At 47.0% G+C, this 24,396-nt stretch overlaps 3 protein-coding genes across 3 annotated transcripts; 2 read left to right on the top strand and 1 right to left on the bottom strand.

The window, feature by feature from the left end:
* Positions 1-2,811: 2,811 nt before the first annotated feature.
* On the bottom strand, positions 2,812-6,611 carry lsm11 (LSM11, U7 small nuclear RNA associated). The gene is made up of 4 exons (XM_088604115.1): positions 6,123-6,611; positions 5,729-5,868; positions 5,078-5,161; positions 2,812-3,738 (listed from the first exon to the last, which is right to left on the bottom strand). The coding sequence occupies exons 1-4, from the start codon at positions 6,571-6,573 to the stop codon at positions 3,361-3,363; spliced, it is 1,053 nt and encodes a 350-aa protein (XP_088460241.1). The 5' UTR covers positions 6,574-6,611; the 3' UTR covers positions 2,812-3,360.
* Positions 6,612-7,089: 478 nt separating this feature from the next.
* On the top strand, positions 7,090-15,112 carry thg1l (tRNA-histidine guanylyltransferase 1-like). The gene is made up of 7 exons (XM_088604116.1): positions 7,090-7,232; positions 8,698-8,934; positions 10,086-10,262; positions 11,650-11,819; positions 12,309-12,397; positions 14,017-14,124; positions 14,425-15,112. Exons 2-7 carry the CDS (start codon positions 8,705-8,707, stop codon positions 14,584-14,586), a joined length of 936 nt encoding a protein of 311 aa, XP_088460242.1. The 5' UTR covers positions 7,090-7,232; positions 8,698-8,704; the 3' UTR covers positions 14,587-15,112.
* A 1,655-nt stretch (positions 15,113-16,767) lies between these two features.
* On the top strand, positions 16,768-24,388 carry LOC148650374 (transcription factor SOX-30-like). Its single transcript, XM_088604114.1, has 5 exons — positions 16,768-18,048; positions 19,054-19,293; positions 20,326-20,505; positions 22,209-22,713; positions 23,646-24,388. Exons 1-5 carry the CDS (start codon positions 17,367-17,369, stop codon positions 24,001-24,003), a joined length of 1,965 nt encoding a protein of 654 aa, XP_088460240.1. The 5' UTR covers positions 16,768-17,366; the 3' UTR covers positions 24,004-24,388.
* The last annotated feature ends 8 nt before the right edge of the window (positions 24,389-24,396 follow it).

Below are 24,396 nucleotides of genomic sequence, written 5' to 3'. Positions count from 1 at the left end.
GGTAGGGAGCCCTGAGAAAGGTACTGTATGTAGCGGTGCCCAGATCTGCACGTACAAAAGAGGAAATTATAACCTTTGCTCCGGATTACAGTGTCGGCCAACTACGTATTAAACAGCACATACAGTATTCTTTATTAATGTGTGTGTGTGTGTGCATGCATGTTTATTTCTGCAAAGGCTTCCTGAAGTTTGAAAGCTTTTAAATGCTGTGGGATCGCTCAAGCTCTTGAGTCCTGTGTTTAGGGGGCAATGCATGCATTAAAGATGTAATCATGATCAGAATGTCAGAAACCATAAGTACAGCCAAACGCCATTTACAGCTTCAAACCTGAGAGCTCAATAATTCATATACCATTTATGAAGCCCTCAGAGAGGGCCATGTCATTTATAAGAAAGGGAAGAAAAGACAAACAAATGGAGTTTTTTTTTTAAACTCAAAACCACTGCCCCCCTCCTCTTCCTTTCTGTTCAAGGAGTGATTTCCACACTGGGACTTTCAACTTGTCAAGTTGGATTGCAGCTTGTATAGAAAAAAAAAACAAGGAAGAAAAAAGCTGTAGATGGAGAAGTTTGTCTCACTTCTTTAATTCATGTAGGAATCCTCTGCCCTCTCAGACTCAGGCTCTTCAAGGTAGATTCCCAATTAGCATGTATTCCGATCAGGACTGCTGTTCAATAATGCTTTTCGACTCAGCTGGACTTTCGGTTTTCTTAACTGAACTAATAACTTGATTTGACCTAATTGTTTTCTGCTCCTAACAAGTGGTGTTTAAGCTGCTTAAGATGATGAACAGGTAAATTTAAATCTCTGATGGTTCCAAAACTAGAAACAATTCCAAAAGGTCTAATTAGTGATTAGTTAAATCTTGGGCTCAATTAGATCCTTTTTAAAGCTCCATTGGAGTAGAAGCTAGCAGACGCTGAGGCCATTTGACCCCTGAACTGGGAAGCCCTGAATTTATTGACAAGGATTAATACCAAAGCTGAAGTTTTCAACTAACTTCAGGACTCCCCAGTGCATTCCTTGGGGGTGACGGTCCATCATGTTTTGTAGAACAGGAGGCACTTCTGCAAAAAGGGTGGTGGGGGTGTGGAACAAGCTTTCCAGCCATGTTGTTGAAGCCGATAACCTGGCTTATTTTAAAAAAACAGAAGGATAAGCTTTTTCAATCAGGACAGGAGATACATCTTTACACAAAGGGTAGTGGGGGTGTGGAACAAGCTGCCTAGCCATGTTTTTAAAGCCGATACGCTGGCTTCTTTCAAGAAACAGTTGGATAAGTTCCTTGGATCAATTACCAGAGAGGCCAAAAGATCTCCTCTCTCAGTTGTGACCATACTAACGTTCTTGAATCTGCTTCAGTCGCCCACAGCACAGGCCCTTGGGAATTCTGATAATTTCTGTTGTTAAATCCAGGGGAATCGACGTTATGCGCCGAACACATCGAGACCTGAAAAAAAAACAAGCTCAAGAATTCGATGTACTCAAATGGAAAAAGAGAGATGTGGGCTGTGCAATTCGGTTCCTTCTCTTGATCGCTGGAGATGTTTCACCCCCACCCCGCAAAAGTAACAAAAACCCGTTCGAACCGTGTCAGATCTGCAGAACGGAGGCTGCAGATGGAGCCCCTGCGCCCTTGCTCTCGCTTTATTTCCTGCTGGACGCCGGCAGCCCAGGGGACGCGGGTGGGCCCCACTGCACAGCGAGGGACAAAGGCCTGCTCGGACCTGCAGGACCTGGGGCGACAGCGCTCCGCCCCCGGGCAGACGCCACGGCCACTCTCGCAGGTCACACCGTGCCCCCGGAGGGGGAGAGGAACGCCATCTGGCAGGACAGAGGCCTCCCCGGGGCACACTCTCCTGCCGCCAGGCCGGACGAGAGACGACAGGGGGCCCGGAGGCAATCTTCCACAGGTACTGCCCCCCCCTGCTCGGAGCTCTCACAGGACCTGTCATTCTCCTGGCTTATCTCAAGAAACGTAAAGGGGCCCTCGAGTTCAATTTGGTCACTTTTGTAAGTGTTCCTTGGCTGCCCAAGGCGGAGCTGACGTGACCTCCAGAAATCATCTGGTGGAGATCAGCTGGGCTCACTCACTCCTGAGGCACACCAACGCCCCTCGACTGGCCAGAGGTTTTGGTTTTATGGGCAGTGAAATGAATCTTGGAACTTGCTCGGCTTCTTCGGAGACGTGCAGTACATCAAAACAAGCCCCCATCCCGACCTGGGGCGGGATCACTCCTGTCCTGTGCGTGGCAGTTTTCGATTAGCTACTGGAGAGGGCCTGAATGAGACAGCTCATTTGACCTCTTATTTAATTAATGAGCTCAATTAAGTAATTAAGAACAGAGGGGGGAATGAAAACCCGAGAACCGTTTGGCTCTCCGAGGACTGGGGTAGCTCATCCTGAAACTACGCTCTCTTTAATAAAAACTCACCAGTTTTATCACGCTGAATAAACTACTTACGGTATACGCGCATAGCTGACATCATATAGCGAATTTTGAAAAAAACGACACTTTTTGGGGGCTTGAAGCAAGCTAGCACTCTTAAAAAATGGAATTTGCGTAGAAAATAGAAAAGTCAGTACCTCGCTCCCTCTGCTGGCTGACAGCACTAACTGCAGGGAGCTCAGCGGGGGGCGTGAAAGAGCTTCTTCATTAAAAAGCTAGTGCGTCTGGAACAGACAAGAAAAACGAATTCGGATCAAATCTCCCCACCCTGGGTAAATGATAATTACATGGGAATCACCACTAAAACGTTTATGAGACAATAATCTACTGGCTTGGCCTCATTCAAATAATTCTTAGATATTCATCTAATTTTCACCATTTTATTTAACCCTTATATACCAATAGCAATTTTTAACACCTTCATAACCGGAAGCATTAAGGGTAGAAAGACACATTTTATTATAATACCCCAGGTTTCTTCAAAAAAATCCGTAAATATCTTCACACGCCTCATTTTTTTTTATTTTTAGCACTTTGCTTTGTTGCTGCATGTCATTTTATTTTCTTTAATTTCCGTGTGGTGCCACTTCAGGCAACGCGTGAACGTTCTTTTCTCCTCCGTGAGAAAGTCAGAAACGGAACTCCACAGAATAGCAGCACGGAGGCGCGTTTCGCCGTGCGTGGACCAGGCCGATGTGCGAGAGAAGGGCGCCGCTCTGCTCCGCCCCGGTGTCCCGCCCCCGTCCAGGAGCGACGTACTGCTCCCGACTCGGGAGGCTAGCTGTTCGGCCAGCGCCGCTGAAAACACGGGATGCCGCAATCAGCCTATAAATCCGTTTAATGTAGGTGTTAAACGTCATAAAACTCCATTTGATTCGGTTTTCCGGTGACCTGACGTTCTCTTTATATCTACTGTTCTAAATTGACAAGCAGTATATTTTCTCCCCGGATGAAGAGCTGGTTGACGTGCCTTCTGTGCACATGCTGGTAGTCCACTCTGGGCTTGGGCTGTCTTCCCCCGCCCTCTGTCCCGCTCTCTGGTTCAGTCCGCGGACCCGGAGCCGTGTCCTGCGCTCCTCCCAGGCCCGGCCCCTCCCTCTCCTTGCCGGGTCCGCCACACGCCTTCTTCCTCGGCGACCCGCGCAGCTGGCGGGCCGGCGTGTGCTCCCCAGCCGGCGGGGGCTCGCCGGCGGTCCTGGACTCCTGCGTCCTCGGCGGGTCCCCTCCGCACCTTTCCTCCGGCGCCCCGAAATCCGGGGATTCCTGCAGCTTCAGCCTGTCGAACAGCTGCAGGACACGGACATGGGCGACATGATCACATATCGCTAAGAAAAGCCGTCTCCGGCTTGCGCACCCCCCTGAACCGTGCCAGCAAGAGGGGAGAGAGAGCTCCCTGTCACTAAATCTCACAGGACACTGGCGAGACTCCCACTGCACAGCAGTTAGATCCACTTGGTTAACACTGCATTCAATCTGGACCTGGGGTGCTATCTGTGTGGCGTTTGCATGTTTTCGCCACGTCAAACAGCTGGAGGTGTCAGAAATGGGCGACATGATCATTTGATTTCACTGTATTGATGTGCATTTGATAAACTTTAAACATGAACTTGATCAAATATCGCAAAGCCATCTCAGGCTGGCGTTACACCCTGAACTGTGCAAGCAAGAGGAGAGAGAGCTCCCTGTCACTAAATCTCAAAGGAAACTGGTGAGACTCCCACTGCGCAGCGGTTAGATCCACTCCTGGATCTGACTGTGCACTGCCGGATCTTAAATACCACAACCTGAATATCTCAAGCTTGCTATATTACTTACAACTGCATAGGTAAATGTACACGTTTTCAAGAATACAGCTGTTGAGGGGACTCAGACAGTAAGGGCCCGAGGCAGACTGGCTGGGATCGGGATTCCCCAAGCCACAGTGTGCAACTGTCTGAGCTCCGCTGAGTGCTGGGTGGGAGCAGGCATCAGGCCTCTCTCTCACCCTCCTGGGGCCAAGCAGGCAAGTAGTGCTGTTGGAGAGGGAAGCGCCTCTCCTCCAATCAAAGCTGAGCATGCAGTCTGGGGGTGGTGCTGCAGGTGACGTATTAAAAGACGATTGGCTCAGAAGTGAGTGGGCCAGAGGAGTCTGCCCGCACTTCCTCTTTCTCCCCTGTGTGTGGTTACAGGGTTCGTAGCTGTGGGTTGTGTGAACACACACACGAGTGGCGACTCTAAGTCGGGTGGGTAGAAGAAAAATAATATGTGATTCTAAAAAAAAAAAAAGACTACCAGCTTTGAAGGCTAGCATGGTGGCACAGTGATTAACACTGCTGCTACCTGCTACCTGGGGTGCTATCTGTGTGGAGTTTGCATGTTCTCATAACGATTGCATAAGTTTCTTTATGATGTTCTGTTTTCCTCCCACAGTACAAAGACGTACTGGTAGGTTAACTGCCCACATGTTTGTGTCTGTATGTGCCCTGTGAAGGACTGGCGTCCCATCCAGGGTGTACCCTGCTTAGCACCCGTTGCATGCTGGGACAGGCTCCGGCTACCCTGCAACCCTGAATTGAATTAAAGGTTTAGAGAAGGGATGGATGGGAGCAGGCTTGTTTGCCTGGACGCCACGGTTGGCCGTACCCACCCTGGTGACAGTCAGAGCACGCTCGTGGTGAAAGGCCTCCCCCAGCAGGGGCTTCCTGTAGGTCTCGTCAACGTCCACCAGAGCCTGAAACAGCAGAGGGGAGGGGCAGGCCAAAAGACAGCTCAGAAGACAGACAGCTCCACAGCTCGCCAAAGCACACATTCCAACGGGCTCTGCAGAACGCCAGCAAACAGCGGCTAAAATCCAGACGTTACGCTCACAAAGAAGCAGGCTGGGTGTCCTGCACACACTGTGACCTCACTGTGAGGTGAAACACACACTGTGTGGACTCTGCATTTCTTAATTTTGTCCTCAACCTTTTGGCTTTTGGTTGATGCGCCAAAAATGTTGTTAAAAGTGCAAAACAAGGGGAACAACTATCAGGCGGAAAACAAGGCCGAGAAGAGCCTTTTAACCAAGGATGGCAGAAGGACAAGAAAACTACAGCACAAGACTGAACAAGGCACAGTGTTTTTCTTTGAATACTGTATACTGGAATGTTCCAGTCTAAGCTTTTTCACTAGAGCAGCTGCTGGCCAGTTTACTACTTTGAAGAGGCAACCTGCTACTGTTATACAAGAAATCGGAGCCAGGAACCTAGGCAAAATTTCCTGTATAACTATAGCACTCTGACAATGGGAAGGGAGGTACCATGTTCCAGAACTTGTCAAAGGCCACCAGGAACCCACTGCAGACTCCTCTCAGCCCTTTGAAAGTGCGGATGTGAACTTTGACCCGGATCTTCTCCTGGACACAGCGGTACAGCTCTCCCAGGGGGCTCCCAGCGTGAACTGACGAGGCAAACGGCATAGCAGTGAGATTACCACAAGGCAAGGCACACTGTAATACCATCCCTGATAATACATTAAGCCAAACACAGCTGTATCATCTGAGAATTTGAAAATGCTGCTGCTTTGACTACTGCTTGTACAATCATTTGGGCAAAGTTTCATCATTTGCATTAAACCTACAACGATTTTTACGTGACGGGTGTAGGTAGAGTCAAGTGTGTGCAGACGGTACAGGCGTTACAGTTTTTGCTTACCGGCCATTCTGGTCAGAACATTTTTGGGAACCCTAGTTTTTCTTGGCGGTCTCTGGCGGCCCCCAGCTCCCTCCTCCGTCGGCGCATTCACCATCAACTTTTTTAGCCTCTCGATCCTCTCTGGGTCCGGGACGCCTTTCTTGGCTTTCCTGTTTTTTTTCGCCACGTTCTGCGGCTTCGCTCTGCCGCTGCCCCCTCTGAGAAAACTTTCATACTGAGCGATGTTGTTGAAGCACTTCACATTGGGGTACGGCAGCGAGATTTCGGGACAGTAAAGCGCCAACAACGGATCAAACTTATCCGAGCTGACATCCAGCTTAACTTTCAGGTCATCTTCGGGCTCTTCGCTCTGCTCCTCGTCTGGGTCCCGAAGCGAACTGGGGTTCATAATATCACCGCGCTTTTCAGTTGCAGAGCATCTGTCCGTCACTTTCCGTTCACTCTCCTCCATGTTTGAAAGACCCGCAGCTGTGCGTCATGGGACATGTAGTCCAAGGAGTTTGTAGAACTGCTTCCTGATTGCCGCTAGAGGGAGTATCAGCCCACAAGTTGCTGTTTTTTTTTGCTACGACATTTTTTGTGTTCATTATGCGATTTATGTTTTCGTTTATATTTTTTTTAATAATCACCGACACAAATGCGTTCGTTTCAAGTTGTTACGACTTTTTTCTGGAAATTGCAATAGGCGTTTCTCTCTCACTCGCCTGAGTTCACAGATAGGAACCAAAATGTAGCTTTATGATGCAGTTGGATACTCTAAATGTAGTACCGCACTTTAAAGCTGGAATTTGTTGTAGGGGTGATCGTGTAATTATACATACCGTTTGCAAAAACCAAAACAATAAAAGTATAAGTTATATCAGTTTTCCACGATAACTATGTATTATAACTACATATTTTTATTTTATATTGCTCTTTCTCCTTAACTACACGCTGGTGTGAAAGTGTACTACGCTTTTCCCCCCTCCGAAATGCAGTATATGGGTCTGGCCTGTACACATGGACTTCACGGTTTCCCTGTACACATTAATTGTACACTACACGAGGTTGTTGAGGTAGCTTGCGTTTATCCGACAGCTTGGGTAAAGTCGCATATGACAGGAGGAATGGGTAAGGGTTGTTAAAATGTGTTATACGCTTAGCACCTAGTTACGTGCATTTTCAACCAGTCTTGTGTTCCTTCTTTTTGAGGAAAGGGTTGTTTCTCTCTACTTGTGGTTAATATGCCCTGTTACATATATCTTGCGTTAAAAAACAAACATCTATTACACTGCTATCATGTAGCTAAACGCTGTGTTAATGTGTCGGTCCCGTACCCATTGATGTGCTGGAAGGCCCTTCGGTTAAGGTCCTCATTATGAATTCCGGTGTTTGTAGTCCCGATGATAAGCATATATTCGAATATGCGTAATTTGCAAAAGCATCGAGCACATTAATAATCCCTTACACTTCCACTGCGCTGTTCCGGACACTCCACGCAAAGCGCTTTACATTCTTAGAGATATTGAGCCTTAAAGTCAAATCAGTACAGCCCATTATACTGGCCTGTATTTCTAATCTAAATCTCTTTGACGTTTGTATTAGATAAGTGTTGTGGCAGGTCTTTAAATAGCCTAATACTACGTAGAATACAATAACAGAGCTGCTACTTTAATTGGTGTTCAGCGGAATATTAGGTTAATACGGGCACAAAATATGAGGTCGTTTGTACCTGGTGTGTACTAAAATAATAATGGAACAAGTAATAGGTTTAATAAACCTATTACTTGTTCCTTTGCAGCCTACGCATGCTGACGCAGCTACCCACCTGAACTATAATAATACTACTACTAATAATAATAATAATAATAATATTATTATTAAGTCCTTACACTTATATAGCACTTTTCTGGACACTCCACTCAAAGCTGTTTACAGGTAATGGGGACTCCACTCCACCACCAATGTGCAGCCCCACCTGGATGATGTGATGGCAGCCATAGTGTGCCAAAACGCTCCCCACACACCAGCTATTAAAAAGAACAGAGTAATGAAGCCAATTCATAGATGGGGATTATTAGGAGGCCATGATTGGTAAGGGCCAATGGGAAATTTGCCCAGAACGCTGGGGTTACACCCCTACTCTTTTCAAGAAACGCCCTGGGATTTTTAATGACCACAGAGAGTCAGGATCTCGGTTTTACGTCTCATCCGAAGGACGGCATCTGTTTACAGTAGAATGTCCCCGTCACTATACTGGGGCATTAGGACCCACATGGACCGCAGGGTGACCGCCCCCTGCTGGCCCCACTAACACCTCTTCCAACAGCAACCTTAGTTTTTCCCAGGAGGTCACCCATCCAGGTACTGACCAGGCTCACACCTGCTGAGCTTCAGCGGGCTTTCAGTTGTGAGTTGCGAGGTGATATAAACTGCACTATCCCAGACTCCCTTGACCCACTTCAGTTGGCCTACCGCCCAAATAGATCAGTGAGTGTGCCATATTGGACCTCGGTTTTACGTCTCATATCGCTATATCGCAGCCTTACAAACCAAGCCCGCGGGTTTTCTGTGTTTGTGTTCTTCCTGCTCACAGGTAGCTGATGTTAGCGGGACCGCGCCTGACTCCGTTCCGCAGAGCCTTCGGATCGTGCCTGGCCAACCGCGCGGCCCACAGAGGCGGTCGGGCCTCCTCTGTCCGCGGCTTCCTCGCCTCGCGCGCCCCCGCCATGGCCAAGAGCAAATTCGAGTACGTCCGCTCCTTCGAGACGGACGACACCTGTCTGAGGAACTGCTACATCGTCGTGCGCTTAGACGGTCGAAACTTCCACAAGTGAGTAGCATTGCAGACCACAACCACGCTGCTCTCGCAGGAGGTGGTTTCTTGGATCAGTCAGCTTCTAGGGCACTGCAGGTGATCCCAGGTAATGGTCAGCCGTGAATTATTACAACGCAGACAGCCTTTTGTCATTCACTGGATGGGGATGCCTAATGCATCCAATTGTTAGCTTTTTTTTCTGAGTGAAGGACTTTGCTATTAAGTCATGTCATTTACCAAACCACTTAATACCACATGATGTCACAGGAAGCCGGAGCCTATCTGGCAAGCAATGAGTGCAAGGCAGGGTACACCCTGGACTGGACGCTAGTCCATTGCAGGGCAAGTGCAAGCCAATCACACATGAGGACAATTTGGTGGCCACGGTAAAGGCCGAGGGGGGAAATTTGGCCCGGACACCGGGATAACTCCCTACTCTTATCGAGAAATGCCCAGGGATCTTTAATGACCACTGAGAGTCAGGATCTCGGTTTTACATCTCATCCGAAAGACAGCGCCCACTACAGTATAGTGTCCCCCCCAACTATACTGGGGCATAAGGACCCACACAGACCGCAGGGTGGGCGCCCCCCACTGGTCCCACTAACACCTCTTCCAGCAGCAAGCATAGCTTCCCAGGTGGTCTCCCATCCAGGTACTGACCAGGCTCACACCTGCTGAGCTTCATTGGGCTTCCAGTTGAGAGCTGCAGGGTGATATGGTACCGGCGCTTTGCTATTATTTCAAATAAAATTCTTAATAAGCAGTTAAATGCGCAGGTGCTTGACACATTCCGATTTTGAATAAAATCTTAAGCACAACGGGTGTAGGTGTCATTAAACTTTAATTCGGCGATAGGACTTAAAATCTTGTTTCTCGTCTCTGAAACCGTGGCACCGCTGTGATTGTGTACCCTTCTGAGAGCTACACAAAGCTGCATGTGCAGAACTTCCTCCTGGCCTTGGCCTCCTGGCAAATCCAGAGGCTGTCTGCGCAGTTGGAAGCTCTCACCAGCCGAATGGGGCAGAGCAGGAAATTGTGTGGCGGATCTGTGCGTCACCTGTGTGGTCACGGAAGAGAGGGCTGAAAGAGAGCGAGCTGGGCCTGACCCAGAGGGTCTCTTCTCCTTTCTTGTTTGCCGATATTAACGCCCCTTCCCTCCCCAGGTTTGCTGAGCAGCACCAGTTCACGAAGCCCAACGACGAGCACGCGCTGGGCCTGATGACGCGCAGCGCCCGCTCGGTCATGGAGGAGCTGGAGGACATCGTCATCGCCTACGGGCAGAGCGACGAGTACAGCTTCGTCTTCAAGAGGTCCTCCCACTGGTTCAAGAGAAGAGCCAGGTGCGGCCCCCAACCTCTTGTTCTCCACCAGGCGCGGGGACGTCACGGGGACAGAGACAGAGGCGTAGGGGAGGTTACTGCCACAGGGACATGTACACTGGATTTCTTATTCACACTGATCTCTTACACACACACAGTACAGCAGACGACACCACACAATGGAGACAGCACATTGCAAACATGATAAATAATAACAAGAGCGATAAAAACATTGTGAAGAAAAATAAAGATGTGGTAGTGAAAAAAAACACATGGTAGTCCATGCAAAAAGTGCGTAATGCAGAGGTGCACTGAGTTCTCAGGCACTGCAGTTAGCTGTTAAGGATGCATACTGCAGTAGGGTAGAACCTGTTCTATAGCCTTGTGTTTAAGGCTGAGCTGGAATCTATAAATAGCATCCTAGCATAGGTACCCCACCTGTCCAAATGTTCTAGGGCAGTATGAAGTGCTAGAGATATGGCATCATTCACTGATCTATTTGGGTGGTAAGCCAACTGAAGTGGGTCAAGGGAGTCTGGGATAGTGCAGTTTATATCACCTCGCAACTCACAACTGGCAGCCCGCTGAAGCTCAGCAGGTGTGAGCCTGGTCAGTACCTGGATGGGTGACCTCCTGGGAAAAACTAAGGTTGCTGTTGGAAGAGGTGTTAGTGGGGCCAGCAGGGGGCGCTCACCTTGCGGTCTGTGTGGGTCCTAATGCCCCAGTATAGTGACGGGGACATTATACTGTAAACAGATGCCATCCTTCGGATGAGATGTAAAACCGAGATCCTGACTCTCTGTGGTCATTAAAAATCCCAGGGCGTTTCTCGATAAGAGTAGGGGTGTAATCCTGAGTCCTGGGCAAATTTCCCATTGGCCTTTACCAATCATGGCCCTTACCAATCATGGCTTTCCAGTCACTTCATATCACTGAAGTGAGTGCCACTGGGCTGTAATCATTCAAACAAGTTATCTCGGTCTGCTTGGGCAGTGGCACGGTTGTTGTTCTCTTGACGCACTCTGGCACAACTGACAGGGACAGAGAGAGGTTAAAAAGGTCTGTATATACGGGAGAGACCTGACCTGCAAAGGTTTTAAGGACACGAGAGAAGACACCCTCTTAAAGGCTCTACACACCTCCAGAGACCTCTGACCCACTGCAGTGGAAAGAATCTAAAATTACGTTGCGGGAGCCTGCATCCTGTCTCACTAAAACCCACACAGCTATGACCAAGATAGCCTCACTTGTCACCGTTGACTGCCCACAGCACAGGACAAATGTGAAGCCCAGTGCGTCTGTGAGCTTGCCTCTTCTTGCCAAACACACTGTGAATAGCTGTATTTTAAATTTTGGTGGGTAACAGAGACCACAAGCGTGCCCATCTTATCTTCTCTTGCCTCTACAGCAAGCTGATGACTCATGTGGCATCGCAGTTCTCCTCTAGCTACGTCTTCTACTGGAAGGACTATTTTGGGGACCAGGAGCTGAAGTATCCCCCTGGCTTTGATGGCAGGGTGGTGCTGTATCCTAGCAACCAGAACCTCAGAGACTACCTCAGCTGGAGACAGGCCGACTGTGAGTGCTCCCAGCGCTTCATTCTCCACCACCAGAGACTCTTTCGACTAAATAAAACATGTGAATGTTTTGTTTTCCATTTGAAAATTTTGCTCTGCAGATGGGTCGGCCCTGCTGTCTCACAGTGCTGGTGCCCTGGGTTCAATCCCTGGGATTGCTGTCTGTGTAGCGTTTGTATGTTCTCCCCAAGTTTGTGTGGGTTTCCTCCCACAGTCAGTAGATAGGCTGGTTCTGGGAAAACTGGCTCTGGTTTGAGTGTGAGTGTGTCCGTGTCCTGTGATGGACTGGTGTCCCATCCAGAGTGTTCCCTTCCCTTGTGCCTGTTGCTCCAGTTCCTCCACGACGCTGTACTGGGTAAAGTGGAAAGAAGACAGCTCTACAAATGTTCAGCGACTGGAATTTCTTTGCTCTCTTGCTGGATTGTTTCTGTTTCTCACATCCTGAATCTCCGACCACTGTTTTGACTCGCGTGGTGCTCCTGTTTTCCAGGTCATATTAATAACTTGTACAACACGGTGTTTTGGACTTTGGTGCAGAAGGGTGGGCTGACCACATCCCAAGCAGAGGAGAGACTGAGGGTGAGAAGGTTTTTTGGGGTGTGTGTGTGTGGGCTAACTGGAGGATTGCTGTGCTTTCAAAGAGAGGGCTAGATTTCTGAAACAGCTGGTGTGACCAATAAAATAAAATAAAAAAATGTAATTCACTTCTAATTTAAATGTAAATTTAAATTAAAAATGTATTTTTTTTTCTAGCTTTAGAAAGCCACTTTTAGTGATTAATCATCTGAGACAAATTTATGACTGCAGTCACCTAACAAGAAGTACTTTATAATCCATGGTAAAGAATTAGCAGAATTTGAATTTTTATTCCAATTCTTACATGTTTATCTAAAGATGCTTATGGCGGTCCTTCTTGAGTTAAAACAGGACACCTCTCTAATTATTTTAGGAGTCATCAAAGCTTTTAATAAAATATAAAAATCACAAAGAAAACACAGAAGCTGTTTTAAGGTCTTCATACCACGTCAAAGGTAAATTCTTTATAACCAGGTTTCTGATTGGACACATCCTGTGTGTAATTGAATCCTTAGCTTTATTATGGGGCTATATCGCTCAGCTTCGCTTGTGGGACTTAATTACAACTCAGATACTGGAAAATAACAGGCCTGAACCGTAAACATCAGGTGATGACTCTCCACTGCGGTAAATACGCTCTGATCAGCACTTTCATCTTCTGGGCCTGAGTCGATATCTAGGACATTCATGCAGAATGCAGTTCAGCTTTTGTATAAAATTCTTCATAAAACCCAGAGCTGATAAGGGCCCTTATAGGACAGGAATACCCATGAAGAGGGATTGGCCTGCTTGTACAATTTTAGTGACATATGGTATCGTGCTAATTTATGTGTGTGTCTTTTGAAAAACAGAAAAGGCCTGGGAAAAGCTTTGGACTTAAAACTGAAATCATGTGAAACAACGTCACAGTATTTTAACTTCCCTGCATGTTTTCACTTCTGTAACACAAAGGCTCGATGCTGTTCATCAGGTTTAAAAAACAGGATTCTAGTGCCTGGCGTTCAGTTTGCCGGCCATTGAAAAAAACCTGTAACGTGATCATTCAGCTGGGATGGGACTTTTTTGGGGTGGTCCATGATATTTTCAGATTTGATTTTTCTGGGCTGGGCTGGGCCATTTGTGTTGGCTTGCTGAGTTTTAAGATGTTCCAATTCTGGTGGTGCAGTGGTTTATTTATGTTTGTGTGTGGGGTGTACGATACCGCACTGGTTAGCATTGCTGCTTTGCAGTGCCGGGGCCTCTGGGTTCAGTTCCTGGGCTCTGTCTGTGTGGAGTTTGCATGTTCTCCCCATGTTAACATGGGTGTCCTCCGGATGCTCTGCTGTCCTCCCACAGTCTAAAGTCATGCTGGGAGCTTAATTGGCTTCTGGGAAAATTGTGTGTCTGTGTGTGTGTGCACTGTGATGGACTGGCATCCTGTCCAGGGTGTATCCCACCTTGTGCCCGTTGCTTGCTGGGATAGGCTCCGGCTCCCCCAATATATCTGTACTGGATAAAGCAGTTTAGAAGGTGGATGGATTCTTTTATCACACCACCTGGTGCCTGATGGTCTTGGCTACAGCAGCCAGTGCAAGATGGCGTTTGCTGGAGAGGTGCTGATGCTTTCCATTCATGTTTTTTAGGGCACTCTAGCAGCTGATAAGAACGAGATCTTGTTTGCAGAGTTCAACATTAACTACAACAACGAGCCTCTACTCCACAGGAAAGGCACAGCTCTGGTCTGGAAAAAGGTGAAATGCAAAGACAGCAAAGTCTTTCATGAAAACATGCCGTTTACATAATTCCTGTTTCTCCAAGATGATCCAACATCTTTTGTCTTATCCAGTATTTGTGTCCGTTAGTCAGGAATGCATCTTGTGTGATACTGTGTGATACCGTTTTCATTCCTGTACACCAGAATAGCTGACCTGCATCGGGATATAGCAGTGTCTGCATGCGTGTATTTAGATTTTAGGCTGCTTGGCTTTTCTGCATTTTGAACCCCCCCAAAAAGCGTAACTTTTTAACCCCATTTTTAAATGCATTCGAAGTTCGACGAAACCATGACGAAACCAGTGAAACGTGCGAGCGAAGAGCAGGAGAAGGAGGTGGTGGTGACGCGCAGCCGGAGCAGAGTCGTCGCCCTGCATTGTGACATCATCGGGGACCAGTTCTGGCAGGAGCACCCCGAGATTCTGGAGGGGGAGAGCTAGCCAAGCACACACCTGACGGCGCACATTCCCCACGGGCTAAACACCAGCTCTGTATAATGGAAGGCCTGAGCAGAGGAGGGGTCACAAACAGGTGGAGCTGTTTATCTCTGGTGCCAGAAGGAAAGGAGGAGACGAGTGGTTTACCTAATACTCTGGCCTGGCTTTCCTTCAGCCCTGCTGTGTCAGCTGTGAAGTGCTTATCTACCCTGTTTTCTGCCCAGAGGTAGTTGTAACTGAAATTGGTGGGTTTTATAACCACAGGTAAAAAGATGGGTGTGATTTTTTCCATTTCACATGGAAAGAAAAGGTGAACAAGTAAGCGCTTTAACTCCGCAGCAATTACATTACGTGGAAAAACAGTAATAGTGATGGGCAGACCTACATCTCAAGAAGGCATTCCTTGATGAACATGAGCGCTGATCCAAAGCTGGGTCACTCTGTAGTCGCATCTCTGCTGTCTGTAATGTTGAATTAAGCTACACCTATGTCTGTACTTCATGCAGTTTTTAATAAAGCAGTGACTGGATTTGTATATTTGCATGGTTTTTTATATTGGTTTTATGTAGAATTTCTTCCTTTCAACTTCTCATTATAAGATCTTTTAAATGAGGTTGTGAGATATGTAAGCTACTAAAACAGCCATTTTTAGCTTTAGAAACCACCAGCTTCTTTTTTTCCTACATCCTGTATGTTTTGCCAGTGGTTTAGTTATATGGGGCGGCGTGGTGACGCAATGGTTAGCATTGCTGTCTCGCAGCGCTGGGTACAATTCTGGTCCGGGGGACACTATCTTTGTCGCTGCGTGGAGTTTATGTGGTCTCCCTGTGTATGGGTTTCCTCCCACAGTCCAGACACATACAGGTAGCTTAACTGGTTTCTGGGAATAAGGGCCCTGGTGTGAGTGTTTGTGTGTATGTTTGTGTCTGTGTGTGCATCCCACCCAGTGTGCACCCCACCTTGCACCAATTGCTTGCCAGGGTAGGCTCCAGCTCCCCCACCACTCTGAATTAAAGCACAGAGCAAATGGATGCATGGTTTATCATGCATCCGTTATTGGAAACGCCTCCCACTTAAACAGCCAGTATTGGTGCTCGACGACCCTGGTGTCCCGGGTTCGAGCCCGAGTCCTGTCAGCAGCTGACCGAACACTTGGCGAGGGTAGGGTGGGGTAGGGCTCTCTCAGCTTCCTGCAAACGCAGCGCCGGTATGGGGGCAGATGGAAGGGGGCTGCCTGCTCTCCGTCGTCCCCTATGTGCACCCTCGGTGTCCACCCCTGCGTCTCGAGCTGTGAAAATCGCACAACCGGAGACTGGGGAATGCAGTGGGTGTAATTAAAAACAACTGGTAGATGTTTTTAAAAACTAAACAGCTCAATTAAAGAGTAGAAGGAGGGTTGCAAATGACAGAAGGCCATTTGGTCCATCAAGTCTGGTGGTTAGGAGCTAATCAATCCAAGGTTCCCCTCCAACTGGTTCTTAGAAGAAACCAGGTTTTCAACTTCAACAACATGGCTGGGCAGCATGTTCCACACTCCCACCACCCTCTGTGGAAAGAGGTGCCTCCTGTTCTCAGAGTTAAATGCTCTTCCTTGTGGTTTCCCCTGGTGTCCCCTGGTCCCTATTTTACTGGTGATTCTGAAGATGTCCTCTGGGTTGACTGTCAGTGTGTCTGAGGACTGTGGATTCTCCACGTACTCTTCTCGGTTCAAGAAAAAAAACAAAGGAAAACCACTTATTGTTGGAGAGGCCTGTGGTCCAGAGGTGGGACTACCTTCTGAACGGGACACCAGTCCATCAAGGTGGCAATTTAGAGACCCCCAGCTGACCCAAACACACGGCTGTGGAAGGTGGGATGACTTTCTAGCACCAGGGGGAACATGCAGGCTCCACACAGAAGGTACTCCAGTCTGGAATCAAACCCAGAACCCAGGAGGAGTGAGGCAACAACACTACCCACTCCACCACTGTGTTGCACGACAGTGGTTCACACATAATTATCAGTTAACCTAAAAAGTGCATTTCTAAAACACTCAAACAAAAACACTTTTTAACGTCTTCCTGCACAACTATGCGATTTTATTCACGGATCCTGTGAGCTGTCTCGAGTCCCAAACGATTCAGACCAGATAAAAAACGGAAAGTTATTAACTTTTATTTTCATTTAACTAAAATACACTGATATCGTGTCTTAACTCTACCATCACTCAATACAATTTATTAGCTTCAAAAATCTCTTCAGCCACAGCAGTCATTAAAAAAAAAAACATCCTCCTTGCGTATTCACACGTGTGCAAGATGCGTGGGGTATCTGAACACATTTCAGCTCCCACGTGTTTCAAGGGCAAAGGGGTCGCTCTGAATCCCGGGAAAGAAGCCGTCGCGGATGTGAAGTCCAGATGAATGACTGGTGTTCGTGTTAGGGTGTCATTTTGATTGTTCTGATTTCGAGCGGGGTGAGAGGGTGTGTGATAGTTAACGGGGTTATAACACTTCTGTCACATACGGTTCGTGAGAGAAACGCTGTTTTAGCGACGACGGATTCAGTTCGTGAAGGTGAACCATGGCAACCTTTTGACGTCTCGCGGGTCGCCGCGGTCCCTATTGTGACAGCCGCTGCGCGTCGCGCCTGCAAGCCAATAAAAGACCCCCCCCCCCCCCCCCCCCCTCTCGCGCCGACAAGGTGTCCGTTTTGAATTCCGGCCGTTCCAGCCGCTATCTGTCAACGGAAAGGGACTAAGGAGCGACGTTGAGATCACAATTAAACCCAGCCGGAGGCCCGCAATGGACACACGCCCAGGACCCGGGGCAAAACCAGCAGCGTCATCCGCCACAAGGAGTGAAAATCGCTTCAGAAAGGAAAACAAAAGCCAGGCGCGCCAGAGCCGCTCCGGCTGCCCCGGAAAACCCCAAAGTGACGAGTCCCGCCGGAAAGAGGAGCAAGTTAAGACCGAGGCAGGCGGGCCCTGTGAATTACGTGTCCAAACGGTCCCCAGGCGGGAAGATATACCGGTCATTTTTAAAGCGGAGAGGTCCTCGAGTGGGAAAACCGTGGTGGGAGTGGCGGTGAAAGAGAAAAGGAGGAGAAGTGCAAACGGGGACGATGGAGGAGTGAAAACCGAGGAGGGCCGAGTGGCGGAAGGCGTGGGTCACCCCCGCGCTGGGCCGACTCCCAGCGGCCTGAAAGGAGAGAAGAGCGACGGGGCTTTCGCGACGCCTCGACCGCTCCCGCCCGAGGACACGGAACGGGTCCCGCCCAGCGGCGCGGCGGCGGCGGGGCGGGGAGGAGGCGCGGCCCCGGCGGTCCTGCACCACAGCTTCCCGACGGCCTTCCTGACCGCCGAGCCCATCCGGCTGAGCAAAGTGCCCTTCCCCGCTCTGCCCATCGCGCTGCAGCCGCTGGCGCACACCTCCGTGAAGGTGGAGACCAGAAACGTGCCGCTCACCCTGCCGCCGTCGGAGTCAGGTAACTCCGCGCCCGAGGTCACGCAGGGCTGCAGAGGGGACAGCTGGCTTTGACACTGTCTCCGCTAATGTAGGGATTTTTGAAATGCTCTGATTTTTTTTCCATACTTATGTGCAAAAACATTAAACATAACATTCGCGATCAATAAGAGCCTACGATACAGAGAGAACGGTTTCTTTTTTTCAGATTCTGCGCAATGTGTTTTTCAATTATTCAAACCCCCATTTCTTTTCTGTGGGTCAGTTCAGTTTATTCTACAATGTATTTTACTAGACGTCTACACAGAAGTAGATCATGTTTATGACTAGCTGTATAACTTTCCATGCTTTCACCCAGCAGAACATGCTCCTTATATTGTGCAGATAAAGTTGCAGATTGTGCAGATATAGTTTTAGTTACGTATTTCTTGTATGCCAAGATTTCAGTAAGTTTCAAGGAAGCATCATAAAAAGTGTCTGTTGGAACATAAGGCTGCTGCTGGAAGAGGTCTTAGTGGGGGGCCAGTAGGGGCCACTCATCCTGTGGTCTGTGTGGGTCCTAATGCCCCAGTATAGTGATGGGGACACTATACTGTAAAAGAAAAAAAGACGTTTTCCTTTGGATAAGATATAAAACTGAGGTCCTGGTTCTCTGTGGTCCTTAAAAATTCCACATCGTATCTCAAAAAGAGTAAGGGTGTAACCCCAGTGTCCTGGCCAAATTTCCCCCTGGCCTTTACCAGTCATGGCCTCCTAATAATCCCCATCAATGAACTGGCTTCATCAATCTGCTCTCCTCCCCACTGATAGCTGGTGTGTGGTGAGCGTTCTGGAGCACTATAGCTGCCGTCGTATCATCCAGTTTGGGGCTACACACTGGTGGTGGTGGAGGGGAGTCCCCATTACCTGTAAAGCGCTTTGAATGGAGCGTTCAGAAAGTGCTGTATAATTGTAACGAGTTCCACCTTTCCTATGGAGAAAGTGACTTCCAGACTTTGAGCCTGCCCGTGATCGATTCTCTTAATAGGGGATTTTCAGATTCCTTGCTGTAAGGAGCGAAACGGACACATCAAGCGCCCCATGAATGCCTTCATGGTGTGGGCCAGGATTCACAGACCTGCTCTGGCCAAAGCCAACCCCACCGCTAACAACGCGGACATCAGCGTGCAGCTGGGAGTGGAGTGGAACCGGCTGTCCGAGGAGCAGAAGAAGCCTTACTACGATGCGGCGCAGAGGATCAAAGACAAGCACCGAGAGGAATTCCCTGGTGAGTGAGAGATGGAGCCAGCCGAAGCACAGCAGATTTGAAGCAATCAGCACAGCTATTTTTACAAGTCCAAGCGCTGCTAATTTATTGGGCGCACGTCGCTGCCAGTTTTCATGTGGTAGAAGTAAAAGAGTATTTTTGGCTCTTACTCTTGTTATCCTGACACTATCAGGGGAAGTGCTCGACTCCTTTCCCACATTCATGCACACATATCACTGCTAGTGATCACTGGTGTGATTAAAGCTTTTTTAGCCTTCCCTCAAATCATCTGCTTTCTATCTGCATGCAACGGTCAACTCAGACTTCATGAGTTCTTATTTGTTCTTCACAAATTCCAGATTTTAGATAAATGAATAACTGAAAAGCATTCAGTTCCTGTTGATGCAAAGGGAGATGTGCCAGTAAGCAACAAGAGGGTTGTACAGACTTCATGCTGAGCCAATCTGCTGTTTTTTCCTATCCATGCAGTGAGTTGGTGTTGAGATGGAAATAGTTTTAAATTATAAGAGGATTATGTCAAGGAGCATCAGGCACGCATACTGGAGAAAGTGACACTCTTTCAATTTCATACTTTATCACTGCAGTCATCTTAAATTGAAAATAGCTGTCCATGATACCTAGAAAGCTAGGTTTGTAACACTTGAACTTGAGTGTAGAAGATTGTTCTTCTATTCATTCTTTTATTCTTGATCCAAAATGTAATTACTTTTTTTTTTTAAATGGAGTAATATAGTGAGTTCATTGTTTTTGGATAAACCCTAATCACAAACGAAGATTCTGTGTCTGTGTTGCCATCACGGCCATAGTGGAATAAGGCCATTCATGGTGACAATGTTCATACACACTAACCGAATCTTGGTGCAGTTGTTTAATCTCCAGAAAGAAAACATGGAACACAAGATGGTATTCTAACAAGGAGTTCAGTCCAGAAAGAAAAGATCTATAGCTGCCATCCGAACTGATTCGTGTCTCTGATATGTCATCTAATCTAATTGGTCTAATCTTTCAATGATGGTGCTCCTGTTTTATTAGGTTGGGTTTATCAGCCAAGACCAGGGAAGAAAAAGTGCTGCTACCCCCCTGGTATCATGCCGTCCTCAGTGCCTGCTTCCTCGCAGAGCTGTACACCCACAGCTGTGGCCGCTGGTCCGGCTGCCTGCTCCATGGCTGCCCCAGTGGTACACATAGGCTCCAGTTACCCCTCGCCTGCAGGTGAGTGCAGGGAAATGGAAAGACACGGGCTTGCTGTGACTCTGGACCTTCCCAATAAGCAACCCAACTGGCGTTTTAAAAGCACCTGGCTTTTGGCATTGTTTTGAAAACAAAGCGCAACATCTTCTGTAGAAATTCAATATTTTCTTGCGGCACTAGAAAAAGAAAAGATGCATTCCTAATGTTTTTTTTTTTAAATACGTTCTATGAAACAAAGCAATGTTTGTTCCACTTACAGTTCACTGTTAGATAGTGTGGTGATAAAAATACCCTTAAGAGTTCATGGTTGAACATAGATATATTTGACCATCCCCAAGTCCCCAACAAGTCCTAATAGGAGATAAAACTAACTCATTTGACAAATAACACACCGTACTCCTTGATTTATTTTTAAAAACTCGTTCAGTATTCAATATTTTTGTGAAAAGTAAGTGCACCCCTTGATCAGTAACTTGTGGCAACCCCTTTAGCAACAATAACTTGAATTAAACGTTTCCTGTAATAGGCGATTGATTTCTCACATTGACTGGGAGGTATTCTGTCTCAGTCTTCCTTCACCTCTGTGATATGTGAGGGTTTTCTTAGACCCACAGCTCTTCTCTGGTCCTGCCAGAGAATCCCAGAGGCTTCTGGAAGGGTGAAGGGTGTAAAGGGTGTAGGTCTGGACTTTCACTTGGCCATTCCAAGATCTTTTTTTGGAGCTGTTCTGTTTGTACATTTGGTTGTGAATTTGGTAGATTGGTCTCTCTTGGGTAGATCGGCAAAGGTCTTGAATTTTCTTCATTTGAAGATGATCTTTCTCAGTGGGGAATGATGGACTTCATATTGTTTAGAAATGGCTTTGTAACTCTTCCCAGTCTGATGAAACTGTCGAAGAAAAGTTGAGAAATTGTCAAAGAAAACTCTTCACTCAGGTTAGGTGTGGTCAAGCAGAGTGCTTTATTCATGCGCATGAGGAGGATATAATCATGCAGACCTGAGAGCAGCCTCTTGTACAGATCTGTGAGTAACCTCTCCAACGAGATGGTAAATGCAATGAGTTTTATACAGCAAATTCACATGGGAAAGCTCCTTCTAAGTTTCCATATTAGGAGTTGTTTTTCTCTAATTGACCACATTCATGCAAAAGGAAGTATATAAATAAAAGGTGTGAAATGAGGTAGACATTCTGCTGTTGTAGCATTAATATAAAAAAAGTCAAATAATATGCTTGCAATTGTTCTTTCATACTGTTGCTGGGTAAAAGACTTGTTTCAAAGCCAACTTGTCACTATCTTATACACTTTAAAAAAGGTAAATACTAAAATTCTTCCTCAAAACAAATAGTGGAAAAGTAGAATTTTGGTGTTATTTGTCAAAGGAAATAAGTTATTTTTATTTAGTACTTGGAGAGGACTAGATGAAGGTCAATATGTCTGTGTTAAAAAAAATCTGGAGGGTGTACTTAGTTTTTCACCACACTGTATATGAATGGTTCAGACCTGTTCAGGATGTGCAGAATATGCTGTATAATATATTAATCAATATGAAACTCTTGCTAGCATACATGATGAAATGACAACCCTCTTTGTCCATGAATATTTGAATTCTGTGTATCTTTTTTTACGTAAAGGTCAGATGGTGTCCTAAAAACATGATGTATTTAGAAACTAGAAAAGTCAAATATACAGTTTGATTCTCTATATAAGATGTCTCTTTTGCAGGAAATAGTCAGCATTCTGTTATTCAGGCAACAGTCAGCACTGCTCAGGATTCAGCCCCAGTAACTGTGTTTCAGCCAGCTAGTCCAGTTCAGGTGATCCTTCCAACTGCCTGCCTCCCGTCTTGCCAACCAGTGCCAGCCTCATCTACTGTCCTGCCAGTAAAGACTGAAGCCAGCCGTAGTGTAGCCATGCCAGCTCCCCTGCGCAGCCTGCCTGAGCTCAAGTTTCCTCTTGTGCCTGGGGATATTGTGCGTGAAAGCCCCGAGACAAAACGCAGCACCCAACCTCAGTGGAGCGCTGCTCCCGAGCTGCCCAAATCCAAAGAGATCCCCCATGCCAACATGCCAGTCTGCTCCAGAGACTCCCAGCTAGGCGTTCCAGTCCTCCACCACCCTCCCATCTTCCCCCCTCGCCCCCTGGCACACCCAGCCGCTCTCTTTCCTGCCCCGCCATTCCCCTACCCTCCTCCATTCTTTCTACCAGGACCACACTTCTTCGCACCCAGGTCAGCACCCATTGGCATTCCTGCTGTACGTAATGCTAGAAATCCTATTGGAATCAGTGGTAACTCGTAAGGTGTAGCATTAACAAATTGAAGACAGGCCCTGTTGAAAAGTAATCAAAGATGAGGCTCCTTGCCATTTTGCTCATTTGCAATCCATGTGGTCTTTCTGGCAATCTTAAAAACACACCCGTCACAGGTCATAGCCTGTCATTGTCACTTCTGTTAATGAAGGCCTCATTCCTGTCCTCCTTTATGCTTGTATAAGAGAAATACAGGTTCAGTGAAATACCTGTTGTGAAGAACAAAGAAACTAACCTGCAAAAGCGCACTGTTAAATTGATTGAAACAATATTTTCCGGACAACACCAAGCACAATATTGGGGAAAAAAATATGACAATCGAAAAGGATAACAAGATTCATTGCAAAGTGAGATTTCCACATTTTGTTAGCCAACATTTAAAAAGGTTTAGTGCGGAGAATAATTGGAAATCCCTTAAATTACTGTGTGTTTCACATTACGAGCCACCGCTGTTTAAAATGCAATCCTAGGTATGTGCTGTACCAAATCTCTTTGGCACTCCTTTCTAGTATCTAATTTATTTTTATTTTCAACGTAATTGAGCAAATACCTTGGGAAAAGAAATGTTTTAAGTGATACTTTTAAAGTATCAGCTCTTTTGTAGTGTTTATAGTGTATATACATTAAGAGATTGGCAAAAACATCAGCTTATCATGTTAAGTTGTCACAGAATGAATTTTTTTAAAACCAAAACAAAGAGCAACTTTTTGAAGTAAATTTATAAATGTAATCAATGTTATTAAAGGGTGGTGTTCTACGGCTTTCATTGACAATGGTATTGGGCATTTTAAATGCTTTATGGTGCTCGCAATAATTCGCTTTCTTATAACAAAATGGCACTTTATTTTCCAGCCCTTGTCCTTACAACCGCACTCCATTCAACTACACTGAGTACCCCAACCCCATGGCAGACTTTTTCGGCTACTATGAGGAGCACTATCAGAAGCACGAGGCCATGTTTTCTGCTTTGAACCGTGACTATCCCTTCAGAGCGGGCGTGGAGGCCGGAGGGCCCAGAGCAGGCCCCCGGCCTAGCCAGGCCTGTCCCTCCAGCCACAGCTCGGAGGAGTACCTCGGCCTGGGGCCGGCGCTGGACATCGGCGTCTTCAGCGCCCCCCTGCCACAGCCCCCCCGCCTGCAGAGAGTCAACGTCACGGACTCGGACGACGAAGAGGAGGAGGGCGAGGAGCGAGTGCTGAGGGTTTTATAACTGGACTGTAGAGGACCGTTTCACAGCAAGGCCGTGGGCTGGATAACATACTGGGATAGAAACACTTCAAATTTTCCCGTTTTATATTGCATGTTGCTCATGGTCTGAATCATAGTTTTTTTTTTTTAAGAAAAAGAGCAGCATGATTCTTTTAACTGTCATTTCTGTTTTAGGATTGTCTTGTAATCTGAGACTCCAAAGATTTTGTTCTCATGCTTACCCAGCTGTAATGGAATACTTCCATGTATGTTCCGGTCACATTACTAGAGATAATATACTGTGTATAAAATCAATGTGGGTGTTTTGAAAGGAATTTACTTCAATTGCTCCATGTCAAAAGTATGCCCCATTTCACTCTCCAATAAATTTGCTATTGAGAAGCTTTTGAGAGTG

The sequence above is a fragment of the Lepisosteus platostomus genome, chromosome 13 (genome assembly GCF_059453375.1).
Source record: "Lepisosteus platostomus isolate fLepPlt1 chromosome 13, fLepPlt1.hap1, whole genome shotgun sequence".
Lineage (NCBI taxonomy): Eukaryota > Metazoa > Chordata > Actinopteri > Semionotiformes > Lepisosteidae > Lepisosteus > Lepisosteus platostomus.
The sequence above is the reverse complement of the archived record's forward strand: the minus strand, read 5'-3'. Positions and strand labels throughout refer to the sequence as shown.